The 27175-nt window shown below is 47.7% G+C and overlaps 1 protein-coding gene across 3 annotated transcripts in view; it reads left to right on the forward strand.

Annotated features, from left to right (window-relative positions):
* Window positions 1-493: 493 nt before the first annotated feature.
* INPP5D (inositol polyphosphate-5-phosphatase D) overlaps window positions 494-27175 on the forward strand; it is a 109759-nt gene continuing 83077 nt past the window's right edge. For 2 of the 3 annotated variants that reach the window (XM_019739751.2, XM_019739749.2), the window contains exons 1-2: window positions 494-778; window positions 13928-13991. In XM_019739751.2, coding sequence (XP_019595310.2) covers window positions 645-778; window positions 13928-13991 — 198 coding nt within the window. In that variant the 5' untranslated portion in view covers window positions 494-644. The remainder of the gene's footprint in view (window positions 779-13927; window positions 13992-27175) is intronic. The other variant, XM_019739752.2, reaches the window with a different exon arrangement.

The raw sequence follows: 27175 nt of genomic DNA on the forward strand, positions 1-27175 counted from the left end.
GAGAGGAGGGCTCAACTGTAACTCTCCCCTCCATTTTGCTCAGACCTGGGCCAGGCCTTAGCCCCAACTGAGAAGGTGTACCCCGAGCCTCTGTGCCTCGGGTATGTTGGGGGGAGGGCACACGGAGCTGAAAAGCCCTGGGGTAGGGCAAGAGGCTGAGGCACCTGTCCAGGAGGTGGCCATCCCACACGGGCATCGGGCCAGGCCTTGGAATGGCCGCTGCTCTGGACTGTCCACACCTGCCAGGCCACTCTTCAGAAGCCAGCCATGAGCCTCCTGACACCACAGGAGCTGCCAATTCCCCCAGGACTTGATCTGGCATTTGCCCCTCTGGGGACTGGGACTCATTAGAGGAAAGAAAAAGGTCAGGCGAGTGAGCAGGAGGGGGCGCAGGCTGTGGATGGGTGGTGGAGGACCGGGCGCTCCTGCGGCTGGGTCTCTGCAATGAGGAAGTTCTCTGCAGCTCGTTTCCTTTCCCTCGCTGAGCGCCTGAAACAGGAAGTCAGTCAGTGAGCTGGTGGCAGCAGCCCGGGCAACAGAGAGGGGACAGACGGCAAGTGGCTGTGCAGGGGCCTCACTCCCCTTGGTGGCGTGTCGGTCCTGGGGGTGGCCGCCGGTCCGGCCCGAGGAGGCCCACGCCCGCCATGGTCCCGTGCTGGAACCATGGCAACATTACCCGCTCCAAGGCAGAGGAGCTGCTCTCCAGGACGGGCAAGGATGGGAGCTTCCTCGTGCGTGCCAGCGAGTCCATCCCCCGGGCCTACGCGCTCTGTGTGCTGTAAGTATGCTGTTTTCCCCGCCCGGGCCCTCCGCCGGGGCCTGGCCTCTCCTGCCCGGGCACAGAGATGCGGAGGTGTCACTCAGAGAGGGGAGGCCAGCCTGGGCCTAGCCAGGGGCCCGGCCCTGAGGCGGGTGGTTTCGTGTCACAGGACAGAGTGACCTGCCTTGCCCACTGCCCGGGTTTGTTGGTGAGCCTAGGTGAGGGTTCCTGGGACTTGCAGGCCTGGGAGTTTGGGTGTTGCCATGTTAGAGCTCTCCAGAGCCACTCTGAGGCCTGGTCACACACCCCGGCTGCCCATAAGCTGTGGTGCCAGGGTGTCCTCAGGGCCTGGGGGTCAGGAGAAGCTCAGGGCTGCATGATGGTGGGTGTGTCAGAAAGCAGTTCGGTGTTGGTCAGATGCCCAGTGTGCAAATCCTCATGGAAGAGCAGATGTGGCAAGGGGGACTCTTCCCATGCCAGGTTTCAAGTCCCTGGAGGAAGCTGTTGTTGGGGGAACCATGAATATGGGGTGGGTTCACTGAAGAAAGGACTTTCAGTTCACCCAGAAGTGGCATCCTGGGCCGAGAGCAGAGGAAGTCACCACCACAGGCAGTTTCATCCTCACGACAACCTGCAGTGCGGGTCCTGTTATCACCCCACTTTGCAGATGAGGAGACTGAGGCGCAGACAGATTAAATGAGTGACAACAGTCAAATCCAAGGCCATCTGCTCCCAGAGGCTACCCCCAGACAACCAGACTTCTGCCACCCCACTCCTGCCCCTGTCAAGCCGAGTGTGAGGATAGATGCCAGGTGATAGCAAGAGAGCCAGAATGTTTACAAGGGCCAGCTGGCAATACTTAGAAAATAACTCAGGTTCACAGCTGGCCGGCTGGCTTGAGCTCTGACTGCGTCAGAGAGCCCACCTCCCAAGGCCAGCTTCCTGCACCGCCCCCACACGCCCCCACACACACACTCAGGGGAAGGGACACAGGCCTGGACTTCCCCACAGGCACTGCCCCCATGGGGACCCACCAACGGGGCTTTGGAAAGAGTAAGGAGATTCTGAGCCGACTCCACTCAGCCCAGGTGGATCTCTCCCCTGCCCCAGCGGGCCCTGCATCCAAGGCTGATTTTTTAGGGGTTTGCTGTATGCCAGCCTCCTGCTGAGCTTCCAGGGCCCCTGCTGGTTAACAGGCATGGCAGCCCTTTGGCCGGGCGCTGTGGCTGTGCTCAGGCTACACATACGGACGGAGGGTCCCTCTGACTCCAAACTGGGAGCAGCGTGGCCAGTCAGAGCCAGAGCTAGGACCAGAAGCCTTGGGAACCTCTCATCCGACGGCTCCTGAATTTGCAGGTGAACAGATGGAGCTCAGACAGCTGGAGGCCTTTGTCCACGCTGCCCGTTGGCTGGCAGCAAACTGGGATTCAGGCCTGGTTTCTGGAATTCACTCTCCCTTCCTCCCCTCGCCTGCACTTAGTTACTCTCAGGCCTGTGGCAGAGGGGCGTGGTCTGCACCTGAGGAAGGGGGCCCGTGCTGCCTGCAGATGTCCACCACCCTCTAGGCCCAGGCCTGGGCTCCTTGTCAGTCTCCCGTCCTCAAGGCCCTGACACCAGGGCCCCTTGGCCAGGCCTTCCGCCCCAGCCCAGGGCTCCCCTTTTCCTCCGCTCTGTGGGTGAAGCCACACTTCCTGCGGGCTCAGGAGCCACTGTAAGCTGGGGAATACCACAGACCACCAAACTTCCCCAAAACCTGGGCCACCTCATTTTGCTGCTACCCTTAATTTTGCTAATTAAGATTTAAAAACTCAGTGACAACTAACTGCCACCTTCCAACAGCTCATTTCATGAAAGAAAGCATCCTTTAACACCAAAGAGGCAAAAAATAATAATAATAAAAGCCATTCTTTTAAATCAACTAGATTTAACTTCCTGAAAAACAAACTCCACCAGCCTTAGTTTCTCTGTTCCCTGTGGACCAGTTGGTGGAAAGCTCGCCCCACACCGTCCATGGCCTGGTGTTGGGAATCCTGATGGAGGAGGAGCAGCTGGGCTTCCCTCCGTTTCAGAAGTGGCAGGCTTCAGCCCTCTGCTATCGCTCTGGAAGCCAGCCAGGTGCAGGGACCCTGCGTGGTGTGGCTCTGGTGTCAGGGCCGTTTAATAACCTTGCTCTAAAAGTGAGCCAGGACTGCTGAAGGAAGCCACAAAGACGCTCCCCTCTGCTCTGGAAATAGCCATATGGAAAAGACCTCGCAGCCCAGGGTGCCCACACCTTATCCTGCCTGGGCCCCAGGGGCCAGAGCTTCTTCCTGCTCCCCTCTGGTGAGTGAGGGGACAGCAGGAGTCCATCTGATGGTTTAGAGGCTGTGTGTGGAGCTCCAGGAACTAAATGTAGCTTCCTTGGACATGCTCAGGAATGAAGACAGGATTTGACTATTTAAATGGAACCAGGAAGGGGGGTGAGGGGGACACCAAAAGACAAGGCTGCAATTCAGTGCTGCCCAGGTGACTTGAGTACACATTCACCCCAGGCCTAGCAAACCCTCATTTCCTTCTCAAGAGTCAGCCCTACCACCTGCCACTGGGCAGGAAAGCTCAGATCTGTCCTTAGCCACTCAGAAGACTTGCTTTAGGGGGACCCTAGAGGACTGTCTTGGGGTACAGTGAACTGGAGGGAGAAGACCCCAGGCAGCTGACCACAGGGTTTGAGTGGGGTTGGGAACAGGCTGCAGAGGGGACGCCTATGATGGAGTCACAGAGAGGGCCTGGGAGGTCCAAAGATCCAGGAGGTGCAAAACGGTTTCCTGAGGTGTGAACCGGTGTGACATAATCCTCTTCTCTCCCTCCAATCTTTGTGCAAAGCTTCAGTCAAGTTGACACTGCTCATTAACTACTGTTGTGCAAATGCAAAGAAAAACACTTTTTCATATCAGGTATTAACAGAAAGGGGGTGGGAATGCTGGCACAGACAGTAGCCAGGAGCCAGAGCTGGAGAACCTCAGGTTCCTGAAATCTGGTTTCCATAAGAGTGTGTGCACGACCAGGAGGGAATGGAGGCCCCGAAAGCCGACGCAGTTAGTGGGTTCGTGGTATTCTGTATGTGAAGTGACTCATAACAAGCGCGGTGATGTCGAGTGTCTCCAGATTTCTGTGTCCGTGCCCAACACCCCAGAGCAGTTTTTCCATCCAAGGTTTCGCAAGCTTGCCTACCTGACAGGCTAAACTCACCTGTGCATAGATGTCACTGCTTCTCCACTGAATGGTCCCATCTCCTGGAGCGTGAACCCAAGCATGGTGATGAGATGTGGTCCTCCTAGCCAGGCCTTCCTCTTTGTTTGGCCCAGGGATGGAGTGAGAGGAGGTCCACTCTCCCTCCCTAATTCATGCCACCTGACGCAGTCCCTGGGGAGGCCCTCTGTGCTTGCCTAGGGCTGATGTGAGTTCTAGCATCTGCGAGACGCTGGCCTCCTTATGTCCACACAGCTTCCTCATTGGTGGAACGCCTACTTGTTGGGTGAACTTTCTTTACTGAGGTATACTTCACATCCCATAAAATCACTCCTGTACAGTGTACAATTCCGCGATGTTTAGTACATGCATAGCGCTGTACCACCATCACCACTAATTCCAGAACATTGTCATCGTCCCGCCCAGAAAACCCTGGCCCGTTACTGGTCACTCCCTCTTCTCCCTCCTCCCAACCCCTGGAAACCACTAGTCTACTTTCTGTCTCCAACCGTTTGCCTATTCTGGATGTTTCATATTACTGGAATCATACAATATGTGGCCTTTCGTGTCTGGCTTTTTCCACCTACCATAATGTTTTCAAGATTCATCCAGGTTGTAGCACAAATCATCCCTTTTTATGGCTGAATAATAATAGCCGATTGGATGGAGACACCACACTTTATTTGTCCGTTCATCAGTTGATGGACATTTGGGTTGTTTCTATGTTTTGGCTACTGTGAATATTCATATCCAAGTTCTTGTATGGACATATGTTGTCTGTTGTCTTGGGTGGAACCGCTGGGTCATATGGTAACTATGGTTCTCGTTCTGAGGACAGGTCGTACTGTTTTCCGCAGCAGCGGCAGTGTGTGAGGGTTCTCATTTTTCCATGTCCTCACCAACACTGGTTAGTATCTTTTGGATAATAACCATCCTAGTGGGTGTGAGCTGGCATCTTATTGTGACTTTGGTTTGCATTTCCCTAGTGATGAACGATGTTGAGCCTCTTTTCATGTGCTATTGGCCATTTGCACCTCTTCTTTGAAGAAATGTCTGTTGATATTCTTGGCCCGGGTAAAAAATTGGGCCATTTGTCTTTCTGTTGTTGTCACTGGATGATTGAGAGGATAAAATGGGAGAATGTGGGCAACGTGTATGACCCAGGGCGAACCCATGGTAAGCAGGTACTGAATGCTGGCCATTATTTTTTACAAGCTATAAAGTGAGCAGTGACATCTCAGAAGCAGAGGAGCCTAGGGCCCATCTGTGAAGAAAATTCCACAGAAGGAAAGAGGAGTGCAGAGGCAGTGTCACTTCTGGAACTTCCTGGAGGCCTGAAAGAGCCTTCCGGAGACCGTGAGCTGTCATGTGGGCCTCCTCAGAGGAAGTGCTCAAAGAGATGAGGCAGGAAGAGCACTTGAATGACGCACGAGTGGCCGGTGGCGGCCGGGGCCAGGGTTGAGTGCCTGGAAGCTGGAGGAAGAGCGGGGTCTGGAGCACGCCTGCTAGGAAGAACCACTAAATGAAACCAGATGGAAGGAAGATAAACTCGCATGAAACGGAGGCCGTCTTAAGCGCACGAGTTCCAGTTTAGGAGAAAGATACTGAGAGCACTAAAGCCCTAAGGCTCTGAGAAGGAGCACAGGGTGTGGATGAGGTAGGGGTCAGGCCCTGTGGCACTGGGGAGAAGCAGCCTGCACCCTCCCCTGTCATTCCTTGCTCCCTATAGTAGGAAACCATTGTATTTACAAGTACCAGGACCTGAGCAGTTTCGGTTCAATTACTTATTATAAATAACACCAGACAGGGTGATATATACCGGGGGTGCCAAAAAAATGTACACCAGTGGACACTTTGGTCAGCGTTGCTCAAGCAGTAGTTTGCTGTAATCAGAAGTGTCTGGACGCTGGTGGTAACCGCTTTGAGCACCTCTTGTAATTGCAGAAGTCAAACATGACTTGTATTCATCTTCTGTTATTTGTATATATTGAGTACTACAATTTTAATACAGTTTTCCTTTCTTAAAATGTGTATACATTTATTTGGCACACTCTGTATATGTATCATACACATATATGATATATATATATATACATAATCTCATATATATATGATCTCCATTTTAGGTATATAACCATATAATTTTTGTCAGCATTTTCTAGCTGCATTGGCATTTTCCCATTTAGTTAAAATTTCTTCCTAAGTATCATATTTAATGGATGCACAAATTTCTATTACACGATGGACCATAATTTGTGAAATATCAGACATTTAAGTTATTGACAGTATTTTGTTATTATAAATATGAAGGTGATGAACATCTTTCTGCAGAAACGTGACATTTCTGTTATAGATTCCCAGGGGTGGAATTACTGGGTCAGAGGATCCAGCATTTTTAAGGCTCGGGATACAGAATGACAAATTGCTTTCCACAAACTTTGTTCCAATTTATGCTCCCAGAAGCAGTACAAAAGAGTGCCCAGCTCATTCCAGTATCCCTAGTTTGAATATTTTCATTTTAAGAAAACATCATTCCGTTGCAAAGTAAAAGGTGGTCGCTTTCTGTTCAGCTTGATTTACATTTCTTGATTGCAGTCCTGGTAAATCTGTTTGACAAGGTTACTGTCCATCATTCCTCCTTTTGTGGATCATCTGTTCCATTGTCTTTGCCATTTTTCTTTTGAAGCTGCAGTTTTTTCAATCGATTTGCACGAATTCCTTATATCACATTTGTTGCAAATATTTTCACTGCAGTTTGTCTTTAAACATTGTGATTCTTTTTGACATCCAGAAACTGTAAATTTTTGTAAGGTCTATCAACCTTTTCCTTTTGTGATGTTTCCCCCTTCGCTTTTTGATTTCTCTGCACACAAAAATTCAATTCTGTTTCTTCCTGTGGAAGGCAGGCAGATTGGGACGGGGCATTTGGAGGTTCATGGACATGGGCCAAGGGTGACTCTGCTGTCCAAGCTCCAGCAGGTCACCTCATTTCACAAGGCCTTGTTTCCTCATCTGAAAACCAGGACTAAGAAGAATACTTACTTAGGAGTGTTGTTAGGTGGATGAAATAAAAAGTGTGTATCACGTGCTTAGCACAGGATTTGGCAAAAACAGATGGAGAGATTATAGGTTTCACTATAGGTTTGGTTGTTATTTTACATTGAACACATTAATCTTTCTGGAATTAATTTAATGAATGATGTAAGACAAAGATTTATGTGTAGTTTTCTTAAGTAACCATCTTTCTCAAAACCTCTTACTGAATAATTGATTTATTTTCCCTTTGTGACTCTTTTACCATATACTAAGTGTGTGTGTGTGTGTGTGTGAGTGTGTGTGAGTGTTTGTGTGTGAGAGAGTGTGTGTGTGTTTTAAGAGTTTATTTGAGCCAAACTGACAACATATGCCAGGGACCAAGATCTCAAATGCTCCTATAAAGTCTTATACATCTCTTTCTCGACTGTTTACCCCGTTCCATATATATCTGCCTTTCTTACACCAATATCATGCAAAGTGCATTACCACACTTTTATAAGCTGTTTTGTTTTAGGATTTCCATATCTATTCTTTTCAAATAATCTTTCAGGTGAAACCGATAATAATTTTGTCAGGTTTGAAAAAATACCATTGAGACTTTGATTAGAATTACATGAAGTCCATAATATAACTTCTGAGCACGGACATTTTAGTATTGTTCAGTGTTAATAAATATAGCTATCGCTATTATTTTAAATTTTGTAATTTTCTTCATATAGATCCTGTAAATTTCCTGTTATGCTACTTCTGATTATTTTGTAGTCTTATTACTGTTGTGAACAATATCTTTTGCCCTACAGTTACCCTTTCGTGGTAACTAATAACATACAAGGAAGTTATAGATTTTATATGTCATCTTTTTTTCTGTTACTTTATTCACTCTTCATTATTTCCAATTGTTTTGCATTTGCTTCTCTTGTGTTTTCTTGATAGACAATCATATCATGTACAAATTAGGATCAGTTTTTGGTCTCCTTTCCAAATACTTCTCTTATTCAGATTTCATAACTTATTGCATTGGCCAATATTGCTGAAATACTACAGTGGAGGATATTGGGAAGAGAAAATGTCTACCTCAGGGAGGAGGACTGTGAGAATCAAACATGACACGACCTGGAAAGGGCGTAGTGGTGCTAGGCATTGGGATGGTGATGCAGCCTGGGGCCAGCGACCATGAGAAGCCATTCCCGCTCCTGGACCTGAAGAGGCAGGAGACAGGGCTATGTCACTAGGCCATTGCCTTGAGCTGTGGTCTCCAGTGGAGGAACTCAGTCACTGCTGACCTGCGGTAGGCGGAGTGGGGTCGGGGGAACAAACACCTTCATCCCATCTTCTTAGCACTCTGCCCGTGCCTCCCATTGGCCAAACCTGGATGAAGCAACCCAGCAGCAGCCTCCTGGACACAAGACAGGTGGAGGTGGATAGAGAGTGAGTCTAGTTGGGGCACAAGCGGAGTGGGGGGCAGGGGGAGGTGTGGGGGAGGCAAAAGGGGAATGTCCAGCTCACTTGTATTTTTTTGGTTTCCTTTATTCTATTTGCCAGAGGGTTGCCCATTTAATTTTCTGCTTTTCAAGTGATGTGTTCTTAGATTTATTTACCTGTTCTGTGTTTTTACTTTTATACTAAAAAGTATTTGTACTTTCAGTAACCCCTGCTGTATGTATGGTTGAGGACAGAGATCCGCCCTTTATATTTCTCTTCTTTTCTCCCATTTAAAATCTGTCTTCTTCTGTACTGACTTTCTCGAGTTTGCCTTCTTCCTCATTACCTTTGTCCAGGATGTCAGCTCTTTACGGACTCTCTTGTGTTTAAGCCACCTCGAGAACTCCAGGTGTTTCATTTCTGATCAGTTTTCCTTGTCTCCTGTTGCTCAGTTTTCACAACTGATTTTCCCAGTTTCAGAGATGCAGTGGTCTCGTAAGTCTTACTGGTTTACAAAGCAGACTTCCCCAGAATGTCTTTTTTTCTCTTTTGCAGCGATTCTATGTACCATAGACGTAACACCTTTGAGTTGTTAGCAAAACAGTACTCCCTTCTTTTGGGTAGCGACACGTTTTCATAGGTCTGGTGATATTTCTTTTCTGTCAAAAGAACTTTCAGGAAAAATTGGATCAGATTCTTTTGGAAATCAGAGTGGGTTTCTACCCCAATCCTCTTCCCAAACAAAAAAGGACCAACAAGGATGGGGGTGCGAGCCCCCTAATCCAACATCCAGCTGATGGGGGTGAGGCTGTGCTCTGGTGCATGGATAGGTGGGCTTCCTCCCAGGGGCCTCATGCAAGGAATGACCCGCTGGACCCCCAGGCTGCTGCGGCGGAGTGTTCAGCAGGGCCCCTGCAGCAGTGTGGCTGCCTCAGCTCCACCTCTCACTTGGCCCGGATGCCTCCTCCTCTCTTTCTTCTGAGCTAAAGGCCTCTTTTAATTTATTCGTTTTCCGACTCTCTTTGGCTGGGATTCTTTGGGGTCTTGGTGGTGAATGGTGAACACCCTTGGTTCCTGGGGCTGACGTACATTTTCTCTTGCTTCTACATTGCTCAATGTAGAGTGCTTTTTTGAATGCAGTTTCCAGCCCTCGTTCTCCCACCTCATCTTGTCCAGAAGTCCACAATACTTAAGCAAGAAAACAAGAGAAAACATGTACAAACTTTAGAAATTAGGAATGATATATATAACATGTTACCAAGGGATTAAAAACAATTATAGGAGAATGCTAAGCTTATCAGCAGAGTGAGACAGAGACCCTGACGAGGTTTTTGAATTTTAGAGAATGGGCTCTCTCTCTCTCTCTCTCTCTCTCTCTCTCTCTGTTATTCTCTCTCTCTCTCTCTCTCTCTCTCTCTCATTCACCATGGTAAAACCTGTTTCTGGGCATGCTTATCTGTGTTTATTTGGCTAGGAATAGTCAAACAGAAATACTTTTTTTACTGAGGTATAGTTGACATGTGACATTATATTAGTTTCATGTTGTATGTTATACAACATAATGATTCACTATGTGTATACGTTGCAAGAATATCTAGTTAACATCCATCACCACACATAGTTACAAAAAAAAATTTATCTTGTCATGAGAACGTTTAAGATCTACTCTCTTAGCAACTTTCAAATATGCAGATACAGTATCATTAACTATAGTCACCATACATCCCCGTGACTTCTATGATATTTATCTGAGAGAATAAATAAAACATCACCATGTTTCTTCCTTCTTCCATTTGCTTGTCCTCTTACAGGGGAGTAAAACCGTATTAGGATTGATCTGGAAATGCCCTTCCCAGGGGAAGCATCTTCCTGCCTCTTCCTTTCCTCCTTGCTTACAGAGTGTGTGTAGGCGCCCGTTGTCACCAGTGCCGTCCATTGCCACATGGAAAGCTTGCTCTAAGCCCCACTTCCTTTGAGAGCGGTGCTCTCTCATTTGGTAGCAGAATACGCACTGCGGGCCTAGCACCATCTTACCCTGGGTCACCACGGGGAGTGTTCCTAGCACAACTCCCTGGAAATACCACCCAGTCATTGGAAGGAGTAGCCACTGAGGACCAGTGTTAGAATCTTACATTGTGATTGAATCACCACAGAGAGCTGGCAAGGGCTGCATGGGACCCACGGCCCCAGAGATCAATGAGCGTGTTGTCTGGAGCACGTTACAGTGCAGTAGTTGTCAGCGATGAGTGAGTTGTGAAATCTTCACTGTGAACATTTGCCATGTAAGATGGTGTGTGTGTGTTATGTATCTGTATATGCACAGGTATGTTTATGTACCCATGTGCGTTCTGCGTGTGTACAGGTATGTATATGCATATAAGACCAGAGGGACATGCAGCTGCCAGGGAGAGGGAAGGCTGAGTGAGGTGTCCCCACCCCCACCTCCCTGCTGAGCCCCCAGCACCCCATGGCATGCAGTTTGGAATAACTACTCTCCCATGGGTTGTGTGTGGCAGGGGAGGTGGCGATGGACACATTTTCCTTTGAAGATCTTAGCAGATTCAAGCCCAGGGACGACGTGTCTGCCCCATGCACTGGGGGTGCTGCCATGTTCCTGTCAAGGGCAAAGCGTTCTCTCGTCTTATTGCATTGCTTTTGAATTCTGATCTATTTAAGTAACATGGAGCTGTTTCTTTGTTTCAGTGTTTCTAGAACATCTTTGAAAAAGTCATAAAGGCTTCCTGTTCTGTGTGGCTGTCTCTGTCCCGCTCCATGTGACTGTGTTCTTTCTGTCTACAAGCTGATGTTTTGGCCCTGCTCAACCTCTTCCACAAATTCGCTGCCCTCAGCCAAATAAGAGACTGTCTGTGCTCTGTCCTCATTTGCATATCTGCTAAAGGAAGTGTCACCAGACCTCGCAGTGAACGCTAAGAGCACAGCAGGGTTCCAGCTATACTCAGGCACTTGTCTAGTAGGCTCTGCAAATGGGTTTTGAGGCTGGGTAATGGGGCTGCCATCTCTGTTTCCCAGGACATTGCCAGGAGGTGAAGTGGCACTGGACTAGAGAGTCACCCTTGTCATCTCTGGTAAAAGCCAATTGTGGTGTCAGTTCAGGCTCTGGAGAATAGGACAGGGAGTGGAAAGATGGGAATTAAATGGACGCGAGGAAGAGAGAAAAAGAGACTTTCCTACGAGAAATGAAGAGAAGTGTGGAAGTGAAATTCCCACAACGTTCTCCAAAACTTTCTTTAAATGTCCATTGATTCAAAAGCCATTAATGATTGTAAAATTGACCACATAAAACTGTAAAACTTCTATTGAGCTTAAAAAACAAACAAAAGTCCCCCCAAAATCAATAAACACTGTTAAAAATAAACAATTCGAAACTATATTATAGTGGATATCAGTCTTACACATAAATAGGCAAAAGATTTTTTAAAAATGTGAGGCCAAGACATGAAAAAGGAATTCACAGAAAAAGAAATACAAATAGTGAAACACATGAAAACATGTTCAATCTTTCTCATAAAGAAAGGCAAAGCAAGCTATAATTTTTCTTTCACCTCTCAGATTTGCAAAGATTAAAATGTCTGATAACAGCCAGTTGGCAGGGTGTGGGGAAGTCGACACTTTCATATCCGGTTAAGAGGAGAAAAAAGTGACACAACCTCATTAGAAGGCAACGGTTGGTCTCTATCAAAATATAAAGTGGACATGTCCTTTAGACCAGCTGCTCTCCTTCTAATGCTTGATCCATCAACACTAATCAACATCAGCAGAGATGGTGTATAATGTGTCCCGGCACTGCACTAAATGCTTTTCCTATGGTAATTCACTTAGTCTGCCCAACCACAGGGAGCTGTCACGTCAGCCCCATTTGTTGTCCCCATTTTACTGATGGGGAAACTAAAACTATGAACTTGCCAACATACACAAGATGAAGGAACAGAGATGTTCACGGCGGCACTATTTATAATAGTAAAAAGTTAAAAATAACTATCTGTCATCATCATGGCCAAATAAATGAGTGTACAACCTCAAGGTAGAACATGACTTAAGAAGGCCTCTAAGATATTTGTTTGGTCAAAAAAGCAAATTTCTAAACAGTGTATGTAGTATGATGTTATTTGCATTTAGAAAAGCACGCATATGTCAGTTTGTGTGCATGTTTTAAAGTCCTGGAATGATGTACAAAAGTAGTAAGTCTAAGAAATAGTAAATCTAAGAAGCGGGGAAAGGACACATTTGTTTTTCATTTTGTATCTTTGTCTATGGTCTTAAAATTTGTAAAGTCGTGTACAATTTTAAAATCTAGTTAAACAAAAACATATAAATGCTTCATGAAGTGCCAGGCGCACAGGAGGGGCTATAAATAAGTGAAATTTCTATAATGAAGCACTCATTGTCTTGGTCACAAACACAAGACAAGTGTCTGTGAGCTGGAGTGTGACCCCTGCCTACGGGTTCAGCAGGGCTGGGCAGGTTTTCGAGGTTCACGAGGATCCCGGATGGAGGAAATGGGGGGAGAGTATGGCGGGTGACAGAACAGACCAGCAGTTTCAGCTAAGAGTGTGAGACCCAGATAGCGTGCCTGGGAACTCCTTCTGCCTCTGGGTTCAGCAGCGGAGCCAAAGGACTTTTATGGTTGTCTGCTGCCGCCAGGCTCTCTGTGGGCGGGGTCACCAGCTGGACCACCCACCACTGGGCAGACTTGACAACTACCCTTCCTCTCAAAAGTTTTAGGAAAGTGAAAAGTAGCTCCTCCTTCTCCTCCTCACCGTGGGAATGGAAGGAAGGTGGAGCTTCTAGAAGGAGAAGAGAATCTAGGGCCCCAGTTTCTTCCTCGTTAGAAGCAACCCTAAGGCTCAGTGACCAGCTGCTGGGAAACTCCAGGTTTCTGACACGATGGTGGCTGACATTTGGGAGAATGAACCCAAGGGGCAAAGTCTTCAGGGGAGGAAGCCATAGGACTGAGGGTTGCTCAGCAGAAGGGAGACACCCCCCCAGAGCTGAACGAGCCTCACCTTGGCCATGGTGGCCGTCTGTGGCTGTGTCCAACACTCCTTTGGCATGTCCACACCTTGCTCAGCCCCCCTAGAGTCTTATTTCTATTGGAAACACCCCCTCTGTCTGTTCTTTTGGCCAACATGCCAGCCAGAGGTGGCAGAGGCCCTTCCAGCTGGCAGATTCCTTTAGATCAGACCACAACGCTGTCATGCGGTGGTGTGAATCACACCCCAAAAGAACCCACCCACGTTTTCCTGAGGTTCCCTGCATGCTCAGGGGGTGGGGAAAGGGGCAGGCTATGCCTCAGTCCAGGGCCACTTGATGTCAGAGCCAATGTCCGCCTCAGAACAGTTAGCTCCAAAGTTCAGAAACTTCACGCTCAGATTCCTCGAGCCATGTCAGGAACTCTTTTCATTTCAGCTACCAGAAAAATGTTCCTGCAGGGATTCTAATATCCTCTTTGGTCTGTTTCAGGTATCGGAATTGTGTTTACACTTACAGGATTCTGCCCAACGAAGACGATAAATTCACCGTCCAGGTAAGACCATTATAAACCTAGAAATACGACCCTGACTGGAGCCTATGTTGGCAGAGAAAGAGTGAAAAGAGGGAGAAGAGAAAAGCACATGCTCCAGCTGGCCCAGACAGAAAGTCCTGGCTGAGTTCATCTTTCTTCTGGAAGTGCACAGGTGGGGTGGCTTAGCGAGGAAACTGTGACCCTGCAAAGTGACCGTGCTCTGTGACGTGATAGAGCAGACATGCCAGACGTTATTTGTGCTCATGGGTGTGAAGAGGAAACGATGGTGAAGAGGAATGCTCAGAGATGAAGGAAAGTGACTGTGGCTCGTCTGTTAGTTTCTTCAGTGCACTCAGAAGAGTGAGAATCAATGGACCAGGAAAAAGAGAAGGAAGGGAACTTGCAGGAAAACAAACCATATTTTCTGGGGGGCTAGAAGTTTGCCCCAAGGATGGGCACAAAACAGTACCTTTCTATTTGTAGAAATTGGTTCCGTCAAAGGCGTGCTGCTCATGGTTTCAGATTGTATCACATACACTCCAAATGTGTAAAACTTGACATTAAAGAAAAACCACCTCACTAGTCCAAATCTGGGAAGACCACCCTATGCAGAGTTTGTGTGACAAACAGCACAGGCTTTGTGCCACCACAGTGCATGACAACTTAGTGATGTGGAGGCCAGGGCAGCTATTTTTATCTGGCTGCGTTAAGGGAGCACGGGGGACTGGGAAGAACAAAGGAGGCGACACACCCAGTGTCCTCACTGGGGGCAGAGGAGTCCTGCTCAGTTCTCTGGACCGTGGTGAGAGGCACTGGCAGGCGAGGTTCACCTATGTGGCAAGCAGAGCAGGCAGTAGAGACAGAGGTTGGGACACGATGTCACAGAGGAGCAGTGACCGGATCTGTGGGGTTTAGTTGAAAAGATAGTAGAAGTGGAAGGGGAGAGGTGTGGCACAATCTCTGATTCCAGAACCTGAAGGGATCGGTGCATTTTGTGCAGGACAGAGCTGGACTCAAGGGCAGAACAACAGGGAGGCCCCTGGGGCACAAGTCACTGGAAATATGTCAAGAGGGAGAAGTGATGGAGTAGAATGCCGCTGGGGAGACTAGTTATGGGGATCAAAGGAATCACTTCAGTGAACCATGGGGGACAGAGAGTAAGACCTTGAGGGGCATACTTCAGCCAACACAGGTGGTCACAAAGCTGTCTTGTCAGGAGGCTGGGGCTGTTTGCGGCAGGGCTTCAGTAGGAGATGCAAACTTGGGCTCAAGTGGAACCGCTCCACCCCACAGAGGTCAGGCTGGGTGTTGCTTCAGGCTTCTTGATCCCTCCCATACGTGAATCTGCACCAACATCTAAAAAATATCCATTTGAGTGTTTTTAGCTAGTCTGGGCCACCCACATGTCCCGGCCTGGTCGCCAGGAACAAATGTTGGCACACCTGGTACAAGACTGTACTTTGAAGTGCTTGGTGGCTGCTTATCATTAAAATGGTTGTCTCTCATGTGGGCTCCTCACCTGCCAGGGATGTGGCGGCCAGTGTGGGGCAGGCAGTCAGCCTCAACGCCCTTTACAGTTTTTTCCAATTCTAGTACTGCATGAACTTGCTGGCCTGGGTTGGCATCCTTGGTAGGCGGTTTGCTGAAAGGAGTCTGAACTCTCTTAAGTTAAAAGTTGGTCAATGCGTTTGATCTTTTTTCCCCTTGTGGTTTCTTGTATTCCTTCAAAGTGAAGAAGACTTTAAGTATGACTAGGCCTTAAGCTGGAAAAGACATGACTTTGTGGCTTCTTGTGAAGTTTGTACCCATGGCTTGTAGATGTATAGACTGTGTCTAGCGTCTGTCCCCTCTCACCTTCACACTCTTATCATTAAGAGTTGTGTTGTGGTATTGTGAAGTACTGGGGGTCCTACAGGTACCTCCAAGCTGCTGATTGTAAAGCAGCTTCAGAATCAGGGCGCATCATCAGGTTTGCGGGGGTCGTGAAGACCAGAAACTGACTTTGACTAACTCATGTAAGAGGTGGGCCTTTGTGAAGAAGCACAGGGCAAGGAAGGAGAAGGCCTGGGAACTGGGCCCAGAAGGGCTTGGAGCCCTACACCCCAGGTGCTACCTGCTACAACTCAGTCTTTCTCTGTGGGTCTGCTCTTCTCCCACTAACAGGCTCACTTCTCAGTTCCCAGTCCCAAGAGGGAATATCTGGTTGTCTCAGCCACCAACGGCTTTCTCTGCATGGGCCACTCATGGGCCACCTGTCTGTGTATAAATTGGCTGTGTTAGAACAGATGACTGCCCAGCACTCAGAGATGGGGGTAGAGGTATAGGGAGAGAGTGTGATTATCTGAGGCTCAAACTCAGCCGGGGCAGTAGGCAGGCAGGTTCACAGAAGAGCTGTGGCCCTGCTGGGCATGTCTGCTCCTGACCCCAACCGTGGGCCTGTGGCCTCCTTTATGGCCAAAATCAGGTAACCAGGTTATAGGTAGCTGTGGGGACTAGGCGGCCCAAGGAAGTTTCCACCCCTAAGATATGCCTTACTATAAAAATACAATACCTTACTAAAATAATGAGAGTAGATATTCACTGGGAGCAAATTAAAGCCAGCACAGTTAGATGAAGTCTGAGATCCAACAGAGCTCTAGCAGTTATTGACCACTTCTTATTTCCTCTTTTCATGTTGAGGCAAAACCTCATACTCTTTTCTGAGCTTACCCACAGTTTCTAAATAACTCATTCCTTACATCTCAGTCTCTTTAGTGCCACCAGAATATGAGGCTCCCAAAATAAGTATCTGGCCTGAAACATTGCCAAGTAAAGCACTGAGGGCTTTAATCGCTTTCTTATGTTAATTACCTTACCTCTTCTCTCTGGGGCTTTGGTCTTTTTGTCAGAACCAAAGAGCCACTGCCTCTTTGTTCTCTGCAGAGCAACCTTGTGAAGTCAGTCCACGGTTCGTGGGCCGTGACAGCCCCATTTTGGTCAGGAAGAGGAGTGATCCTGACACTTGGTGACTTTACTCTCTCTCCACCTTTTGCAAATTTATGAAAAATCAGAGATGAGAGGGAAGGATGTAAAGCATAACTTCATTCAACTCCCGTGTATTAAGTATGAATGTTGCCGAGGCCTGCAGAAGTTGGAGCTCACACCCAGTTCCCCAGACCTCCCCTTCTAAGCCTTCCTTCTTTGACCCCACAAAGTGTGTCCAAACCTGGCTGGGCACTGGATCCCCTGGGAAAGGATAGACTCTGCCCCAGGAAGACGAGGAGGCAGGGTGATGTCACCTCTCAAGGAGAGAGGCCTCTTTTCCTTTCTACAGTATAGATACCATTTGATCACAAGTGACATTTAGCCTTGTGGTAAATTATTGAGGTACCTGGAATATAGGCAGACCCCTCTGTTCCCAGCTGGTTCAAGTCCAGAATTTGCCAGCTGTGTGGCCTTGGGTGAGGACATAACTCTGCTGGAAAGTAGATGTCACACATGTGCCTCCCAGGGCATGTGTAAAACACCCAGGCCCGGTGGGTGGCCAGCCTGGGGGAACTGCTGTCCTCACCATCACTGTCTTTATTCTTTGTGAGAGGGAGCAGATATCAATCAAAATGATCACTCTGCTAACCAACATAAGTCAGTTCTGCTTCATAAGTCAGGTCAAGTGAAGGAGGAAAGGAAAAATGGGGGGAAATGAGACAGAAAAAGAGGGAGAAAGACAATGGAGGGAGAGGAGAGAAGGAAAGAACAAATGAAAGAGGGGAAAAGGAGACAGAGGGAAAGAGATAAGACAGAGGAAGAAAAAGGAAGGAAGAGGGAGGGGTAGTGGTGGGTGCGGGTCAGGGGCAGTTTTGACAGAAGATGAGATGGGAATAGGTGTGGGGCAAAGTGATGGCAGAGAAGGGGGAGGCAGGTGGTATTCTAGAAGATTCTAGGCAGTGCCTAGGGGTGGTGGGAAGGAGGACAGATATTGTAGTGACCAGGCTTCCTCAGCTCTGTGTTTCAGACTGTGGATTTCCATGTCTCAGTTACCTTAGCAGCCCATGGAATTGTTAAGTAGTTGTTCAACAGCTGCTCTGACCCCCACACCCTGAGAAACTTCTGGACCTGAGTCACAAGTCCTCAAGGGTGGGCAGCGCTCTGAGGGTTGTGTGAAGCCAGAGGAAGGCAGGTCGGCTCAGCCCCTCAGGCCTGAGGTTCCCGCCCCAAGAGAGTGGGTTTCTTGTAAAGCCCAAACTCCTTTCCTGACTTGGAAAGGGAAGTGACCCTGCACTAAGGAATGCTGAGTCCATAATTAGCTGTCTGGCTCCTACTGCCTTTTGAAATGACCCTCTTCCCTGGGAGATAAGGAGGCATTTGAGGCAGTGTAAGCAGTCCTGAGGGACCAACTTCAGCGTGAGTGAGGGGAGGCCACAGTGTTCATGAGTGGACTTGTCACATGACTGGCTGCCCCAAACCCAATGCCACAGTCAAGGTTAATGGGGCCCTTAGAGAAATGGGGCCCTGGAGTAAATGAGGCTCCATTCCTACAACCCCTCAACCCTTGCTCTTTTTCTGACATCCTTCCTACCAAGAAGGATAAAACGGAAAGTAAAAACCACCCCTGGTCCCCAGTCACGTCAGTATTCATTATGAACTTCCTGTCTTTTCTCATGGTTGAGACTGTATCCAGGATCCTGACTGTTTAAATCAAGACAAGAACACACACAAGTTTTAATGCAAGTTTAGTTGAAGAAGGAACTTGAAACTCTGCCTCATAGATGCTTTCAGTATTCTTTCCTGATTTAGAAGAAAAGTTCAGTAGCTGGAGTCATTCTGGTGAGAGACTGAGGACTCAGTTCCTGGTCCCTGATGGTGGCCATCACGTTACTCTGGGCAGTGTGGCTTTTGGAGAGGGAAAACAAAACAACTTTCTAAAAGCTGTTCCGTCACAAGTGTCCGGGTGGGTAAACGGTTTGGCCATTGTTATTACTCTCAGGAAGAGGGTGGCAGCTCTTATTGTTCTGAGTGGTCACCAAGTGAAGTAAAGATTCCGTCTCAGCCACCGGCTGAAGGATGTGGCTCTAACACACACTTCCTGACATTGCACAAGAGGGAACAGAAAAGGCCCAGGCGACAGAAGCCATGCAGGGCCAGGGGCACCCTGCAGGACGCTGTGGCCATGCCGAGAACGGTGGGCCCGGCGGGGATCCACAGTGTCCAAATGGTCCTTTTGTGTCATGACTGCCATCTTCTAGAAGCCTGCATTTTTATTTTATTTTATTATTTTATTATACTACCTGCCATAGCCCATGGACAGGTTTGTTTTCCAAGCTTCTGAGTATTTCAAAGCATCTTCCAGTTGCCGTTATATTCAAAAGGGAATTTGATGGAGATAACATTCTGGGGACCAAGTTTTCCTTCAAAATTCTACAGAGGTGTTGTTCCACTACCCTGAGAGAGTTAGTAATAAAATAGCCCCACTTACAAATCCAAGGCCAAGCTGGTACCAGTTCCATTATAAGGAACCAGATTTTTTTCTTTTTCTGATCTGAAGTTGGGGGGAATTCTTTTCTACCCCTGTCATCTTTCCTTTTGTTGATAGTTTCTGGAATGCATGCAGACTGTTCGCTTTGCAAACTTGGGTCTTTCTTTTGGTTCAGAAGACTTTCCTTCTGTTTGGTCTTTGAGGATGTTTTTATCCTAGCTCTTCTGGTTTCCATTTGTCATCTATACCTCTCAATGATTGTCTTTATTTTCTTCCCCTCCCCTTGGCCATCATGTCCCTGCTTCTTGTGCTCCGAGCCTCTGGTTCACCTTCTTTCAGGGCCCATTTCCTTTTTATGGCCCAAAGCAGAGCTTACCCAGGCCCACACCAGCTATGGTTGGTGGGTTTAGGCACGGGACTAGAATGCGAGTGTAACCAATGAGATGTGAAGGGAAGTGTTCTGTGGGGCTTCTGGCAAAGCTTTATTTGTCTTAGAAGGAGATGCAAGAATGAAGCGGTTCTTTTCCTACCTTTGGAAGCTGTCAGAGGATGCGATAGCTGGGGCTACTGTTGCCATCTTGTAACCAGGAGGGCAGGTAGCTGGAGAGTGAGGCGAATATGTAGGGGCGGGGCAGAAAGATGAAATAAATCTGGGTCCTCGATGATTCCACAGAATTAACTGAACAGAATTAACCAGGTTGGTCATTGCCCCACCTCCAGACTTCCTGTTTCTGAGATAATCGATTCTTTTTTGTTCAAGTAACTGAATTAGGGTTTTCTGTTACCTGCAGCTAAAAATATCCTAAGATATGACGGTTTAAACTATCCTAGGGGAATTTCAAAGCAGGAAATGAACATTTTAAATTGAATGTCAAGTTCCATTGCACCCAAAGCCCTGGTCTGACACACAGTCTCTGACTCTCCCTTCTCTGAGCTGTGTGTGGCCTGTCCCCCATTATTGGGACCCACTCCCACCCCTCCTGGACATTCCCTGTGACGTGTCTCCGTGTCAAACTTCCTGGGGTTCAATATCCCTTTCTCTAGCTCTAACCAGAAAAAGCACAAACACAATATTTTAACAATTGCTTGCTTATTGCAGAATGGTTTAGCTTCTCCTCTCAACTACACCCTTCAAGGTCAGGATCTAGGTCTAATCTTCAGATATGTAAGAGGCCAGTGAAATTTACCCAACAGAAGAGAATCTTTTCTCTAAGAAAATACCTCGCCCGAGAGGCCTTCCCTGATTACTCCATAAAAATATCTTCCTGACCCTCCTGTGGCCCTCTAACCCCTTACCCTGCTTGATTTTCTTCATGGCACTTGTAACTACCTGACTTTATATACTCATTACCGGATGTATTTATTGTCTGTCCTAGAACTGTTCCTGGCATCTGATGGGCACTGAATAAATATTTATTGAATGAATTAATTCCGGCTGCCCCTGTAAGAATCTAGAAAGAGCTGCATGTTTCCCTTAAAACTATGACTTGTGGCACTTATCATTTCAGTTGGGTCTCCATGGTGTTCACTGTATCTATTGATTCGTCGCTGTTGGTTTTGTTGCCTTGACCAATTCCCTCTGCATGCTGGGCAGGGTGCTCTGGTCCATAGTCTTGATTTTGCTGTCACTTTCTCCCATGTGGATTTTCATTTCGCTGGTGAGTTTTTCATTTGGGTGCAAGCCTGCCTCATCTGGCTGGTCTCCCTCTTTAAGCGGTCCAGTTCTCCATGGTCTTTCTTGTGGGTTTTCACTCCTGGGTCATAAATGCCTTGCCTTTTTGCATGAATGCGAGAAGGTCAGCGGCTTCCCCGGGTGTTTTACGAGTTCCTGCAGCAGCGTTTTCAGAGAAAGCTTCCTCCGGGTCTTATTCTCCCCAGCCTCCGTTTCCTCCTCTGAAATACTCGGATAACAGCAGTACTTCTCACATAAGGAATGTCCCAGAACCAAAGTGATGTTTTATGTGAAGCAGTTATGGGCAGTACCTGATACGTGACTCAATGGATGATCGCTTAACGATCAATGCCTGCTCACTGGGCTTGTGTCACCCCAGCTTTGAAGGACTGGGGAAGACTGAGGCAGGGGGTCAGGGCAGGGGCTGGTGCCTGGGGTCAGTAGGCAGCAATGACAGGGCCTTGAGGATGCCAGAGAGGTCAGAGGGAGGGTCTCATAACTCCCACTGGGGCCCACCTCATCATCCCTTTTCCCCACTGCTCCCACTTACCGAGCTCTTATTAAGAGCCAGACATTTGATATAAGTTCTTTAATCCTGCGAGGGGGGTATTCTCATTATTCTCATTTTAAAAACAAAGAAATTCAGGCTCAGATGGGAGGGATAACACTGTTTGCTTGGTTCATACTCATCAGTGACAGATTAAGGACGTCATTTGACTTGCCATGCTATGGCTTAAGGGTCAGGCCACTCTCCCCATCCTTGGCTTGGCCTGTTGTCATGGAGATGCCCAGCAGCCTGGGCCCCCAGCTGGAAGGTAAGCACCAAGCTGAGTCTGATGCTGCTGCCATGTTTGGATACTGGCCTTTGCCTCGCCAATCACCAAAGTGTGGCCCCAGCCGTGGAACCAGGTGGGAGTTATATGGCATTGGAGCCACTGACCTTCCTGAATAGGGCTTAAGATGACCCTACTTTTAAGCTGAGCCCGGTCAGGGTTATAGCCGTGTGCCCTGACCATATTCCTTGATGGTCAGCATGACTCAGCTCAGAGAATCCCCACAGCCATCTGTTCATTTTCTCATTCATTCAGCAAATACTAGTTGGGCCCTGGGTACAATAGTCAACCTCAAAACATAGTCCCTGCCTTCAAGGGACATTCAGTTGAGAAACCAAAGACAAGCAGTAATCAAGATTATCCCCTGAACGCCAGGTTTATATGGCTTGAAGTAGAGGTGTTTCAGGAAACTTTTACAGCAAAAGTAGCTCCCCTCAAAGGGGAGGAAACAAATGGTCCAGCCAATCCCTACAGAAAATCATCACTTCCCTGCTTCTGTGGCACCCCTAGCCATGGGGGTGGGCCTTGGTCCTGTGTCTGTCCCTCCCCCCCAGTGAGCTGTGGGTGCCAGGCAACAAGAATGAGGGTCTCATTTGCCTAGAGCCGGGCACAGGACAGAGGGTTTATGACCATTCACTGAGTGAAAGGCCCAACTGACTTGGCTGGAGAGTGTGCTTTTATTTACCTCTCAGTGCTCACGAAACCTTTCAAGTTTAACATTAAACCCCCAGTTCTTGGCAGAGGAGTACCCCATTTTGAGCAATCTCAGGGTAGAATAATCCAAATTTCTTCCCCAAATATTGAACTAATTGGTAGGCAATTGCTTAGTCATTTTTACAAGGAGATTCACCACAAGAGAGTCAGGAGTTCCCAAAGTCCCTTCATTTCAGCTGCTCTGACTGTCCAAGTCCAGAAATCCTGGGAGGCGACTGCCATCAGAGTGTCTGCCTGCTCTCCACCATATTTATGCTACCTCATGGCTTGGGAGAAAACAGTTCTGAAGTCTTGAAATGAAGAAATGTGTTTTCCAAAATCCAACGTCTCTGGCATATATACACTCTTAAAGCCCTAAGAAGAGGCCTTAGCACCTTATACTGCGACCAGGACAAGACATGAGGACATAGTCCTAGGTTTTAAAGAAGGAAACCAGACATTGAAACAAGTAGATTTAAAGGTTACTCAGAAGTCTGCAAGAAAGACCATTAGCTGCTGGGAAAACCAGACAGTAGAATAGGTCTCTCTTCCTGGGAAGGCATCCATCAGATAGTTCCTCCTATGAACATGAAGCTCCTCCCTGCCCCAGGACCTTTGCACTTGCTCTGACCTCTGCCTAGGACTCTGTATTCCCAGATCACCACGTGGCTGACTGCCCCGACGTTACTCCCAGGTCTCCCTCTCTAAAGTCATGCCCTGCTCCAATAGTCATTCTCCATAGTACTCCTGGTCTATTCTTGGTCACAGCACTTAACACCATCTGCAGCGGTATGCATCCCCTGTTGCTCCTGCCACCGGAGCGAATGACCACAAACATAGTGATTTAAAATCAGTAGAAATGTATTATCTTACAGCTCTGGGGATTGGAAGTCCGAAATGGGTTTCACTGAACTAAAATCAGGTGTTGGCAGGACTGTGGTCCTTCCTGGAGGCTCAAGGGCAAATCTGTTTTCTTGCCTTTTCCAGTTTCTAGGAGCCACCTGCATCCCTTGGCCCCGGCCCGTTTGTCCATCTTCAAAGCCAGCAATGGCTGGTCAAGGCTTTTTCACCAGGCCATCTCTCTGGTTGAGTCTCTCACCTCCTCTTTCCCTTATGAGGACCCTCAGGGTTTGATTGGGCCCCCTGAATAATTCAGGATAATCTTCCTATCTCAAGGTCAGTCTGTGACAACCTAATTCCCTCTGCATCTTGGTTCCCCAACTCCATGTCACATGAGGTCTTCACAGGTCGCAGGGATCAGGACGTGGACATCCTTGAGGGGTCATCGTGCTGCCCACCACAGCGACTATCTTGGTTCTTTATTGATTGCTTTGCAATCTCTCTCCACGAGGAGGCTGTAAGGCCCATTTTGCTCACCACTGTGTCTGTGGTGGCTCCTAGAAGAGCACCTAGCACATAGTAGGTGTTCAATAAATATTTGCTAAATGATTGAATGGAGGGATAACTTGTAATATGAACGAAAGAAGAAAGGTCTCCATTTCTTTACCTCTGAAAGGAGGGCAGTGGACTGGAGACTTCCAAATGCCTTCGTGCTTTAAAATGCTGATTCCTTCTGCAACCGTTCCTTCTGTAACAATGACACCAACAAATAGAGGCAGGTGTTCGGGGCGGCTGTTTCATGATCTGCTCTGCAGTGTTGGGGCACAGTGGGTGCAGAAGGGACTGGATCTAGGATGAAGTGAGGGCAGCAGGGGAGTTTGGGGGCGACCTGCAGAGTTCATCAAGGGGCTGCCCCAGGCTTCCTCTCCCCCAAGGCAGCTCCTCTCCAGGCTGAGGGCTCAGAGCTTGTCTGCCAGCTGTCATTTCTGTCTCCGCTGGAGTACCTCCAGAGTTTCACAATAAGAAAAGAAGCAAGTTAGAAAGCATTCCGGGGATATGTAATTAAGGATAAAAATATCCCTCAGGCTCCTGCAGTGGAGAAATGGAGAAGGTTTCTGTTCCTAGGACAACTGGAAAGAATGGCCAGCAAGGCTTTTCGTATTGATGAGCCTGGACAATTATAAACACATCTATGTCCCACAGTGCCCTACGCTGGGTGGTTCAGTTCTCGAAGGGGAGGGGTTTCGACTGTGCAGCATCCCAACTGCAGGGCCTTGGCTTGGGGTGAGAGAAAAGGGGAAATGGAAACAGTGAAGAAGATGAGCTTCCTTCTTTGCATGTGTCAGAGGGAAATGGCTCTTTGAAAGGCAAATGTTGAATGTTGGAGATGGCTAAGGACTTAGGGACTCCCAACAGGTCTCTCCCCACCCCAGTTTCCCTCCTCCTCTTCAATCTTGAGGCAGAGGGAGGTAGGCCTGGGAGCCCCAGGCCCATGACTGTCTCTGGCCCCCAGGTGCCCAGGCATGGCCCCCCCTTCCCATGTTCCTCAAACCCCTCAGGCCTCTGCACCCCTCAGCCCCACCCCGTGCTTTGCACCTGAAAAGATGTATTCCTGCTGGTGGTATGAGTGAACAAATGTTAACCCCATGATGAAAATGGTTGTACAGGAAGAAGCAGAAAGATCAAATAGCACATCCTGAGAGAAATGGGGAACTAGTCTGACTTCCGATCTGAATGCTGCTGAGGTCCTGTTCTTTTCATAGCCCGTCTGGGACCGTGAAATAACTCTCCGGGCTAACTTTTATTTTCTTTGTTTGTGTTAAGGAGGGTTACTGCAGATCAGTATTTGTTATCTCTGCTTTTTCCCTTAAGAAAATAGATAGTAAGTGAGGGTGCGGAAGTTCAAATTGAAAATATGAAATGGAAATCAAACCCCCTGACACCGAAACAGGCCTTGCTTCTTGGGAACCTGTCAATGTAAATGTATTTCTCTAAAATGTATCATTAAGACTGGTAATATATTTGGCATCTTAAAAATAGTCTTAAAGACTTCATGTTAAGCACTTGAGTGCTCACTGAGGCATTCTTTAAATGTCAACAGTCCTCTTATATTTGTGGGAGAAAAGATTTGCAAAATTTTAGCAAGAATAGTATCATGCCTGGTCGCTAGAGCGAACTTTGCACAATTTCAAGCATGCTATGATTTCCTTTAAAAGTCACCAAGTGAAGGTGGTCAAAAGGTACAAACGTCCCGTTATAAATTAAATTGTCCTGGGGGGTGTAACACATGGGGGCTATAGTTAAGGATACTGTCATGTATAATTCAAAGTTGCTGAGAGAGTAGATCTTAGAGGTTCTCATCACAAGAGAAAAAACTGTAATGATACGTGGTGATGGATGTCAGCTAGACTTACTGTGGTGATCATTTCATAATATGTACAAATACCAAATTATCACTATACACCGGAAGCTCATGGAGTATTATATCTCATTTTAAAAAATGTGAAAAACAGAAAGCTATGGGAAGTGTTGCCTAGGAGCAGATAATGGTAACGATATTAACAGTAGCATCATTGCTTTGAGTCCTTGTGTGGGACACAGCCCCCTGCTGCTATCAGTTCAGGCGGCTTTCAGGCCACACTCCCTTTGGCAGGAAAACCTGTCCTCAGTGGTGCCTCCTGAGTGCCCTTCTTATGTCCCCCACCCTGTTAGCCACCCCCTGGGGTCTGAGAAACAGGTGTTGCCCTGCTCCCCTCCCTGGCAGAGCTCAAGAGAATCTCTGAAGCTGGGCGGTGTGGCAGCCGCTGGCCACACATGTCGATCAAGCATCTGGCCTCCAGCTGGTCAGAATCGAGATGTGCAAAGTGTAAAACCCACATCAGGTTTCAGAGATTTAGTACAAGAAGGAATAGGAGGAGGGAGGGGAGGCGGGAGAAAGAATGTAATATATATCAATATTTTATTGCAGATTGAAACCTTAATATTTCAAATACATTGGATTCAATAAAATATATTTGTCAAATTAATTTCACCTGTTTTTCTAAAACTTAAAAAACATGGGGGCTCCTAGAAAAATTTCAATCACACCTGAGGCTCTCGTTATTTTTCTGCCAAATGGCATCGCTCTAGAGCAGGGGTGTCCAAACTTTTTTCAACGTTTTTCACCAAGGGCCATATGCGGTAAAATACACAAACAGCCGGGCCACTCACTCGAGGTGAAGTATGTATTGCCTCACCTGGTTTATTTAAGTAAACTAAATATATTTTTGGAATTTGCTGCGGGCCAATTAACAATGGATTGCGGGCCACAGTTTGGACACCCCTGCTCTAGAGCCTTGCCACTCAAAGTGTGGCCCACAGACCAGCAGCATCTGGGAGCCCGTTAGGACTGCAGAGGACCCGGCCCCACACCTACTGGCTCAGAACCAGCATTCAAACAAGCTCCTCGAGGGATGCGCTCACCCATGAAAGTCTGACGACCACGTGGCGGTGGGGAAGTGGCAGTAAGTCTCACACAAGATGGGAGGCAGTGCAAACAGGGGCAAAGAAGGCTCCAGAGGGCAAATCCATGCACACCTGTAGGGCCTGGGCCCCGTGACGAGTGCCCCCAGCAGGTCACATGGGGCAAAGATATATGTACTAGGACATTCACTGTGGCACTAGTTCAAATAGGGACCAACAAGAACCAGCAGAAAACCTAAATGTGATTAACAGG

The sequence above is a fragment of the Rhinolophus sinicus genome, linkage group LG01 (assembly GCF_036562045.2).
Source record: "Rhinolophus sinicus isolate RSC01 linkage group LG01, ASM3656204v1, whole genome shotgun sequence".
NCBI classification, from domain to species: Eukaryota; Metazoa; Chordata; class Mammalia; order Chiroptera; family Rhinolophidae; genus Rhinolophus; species Rhinolophus sinicus.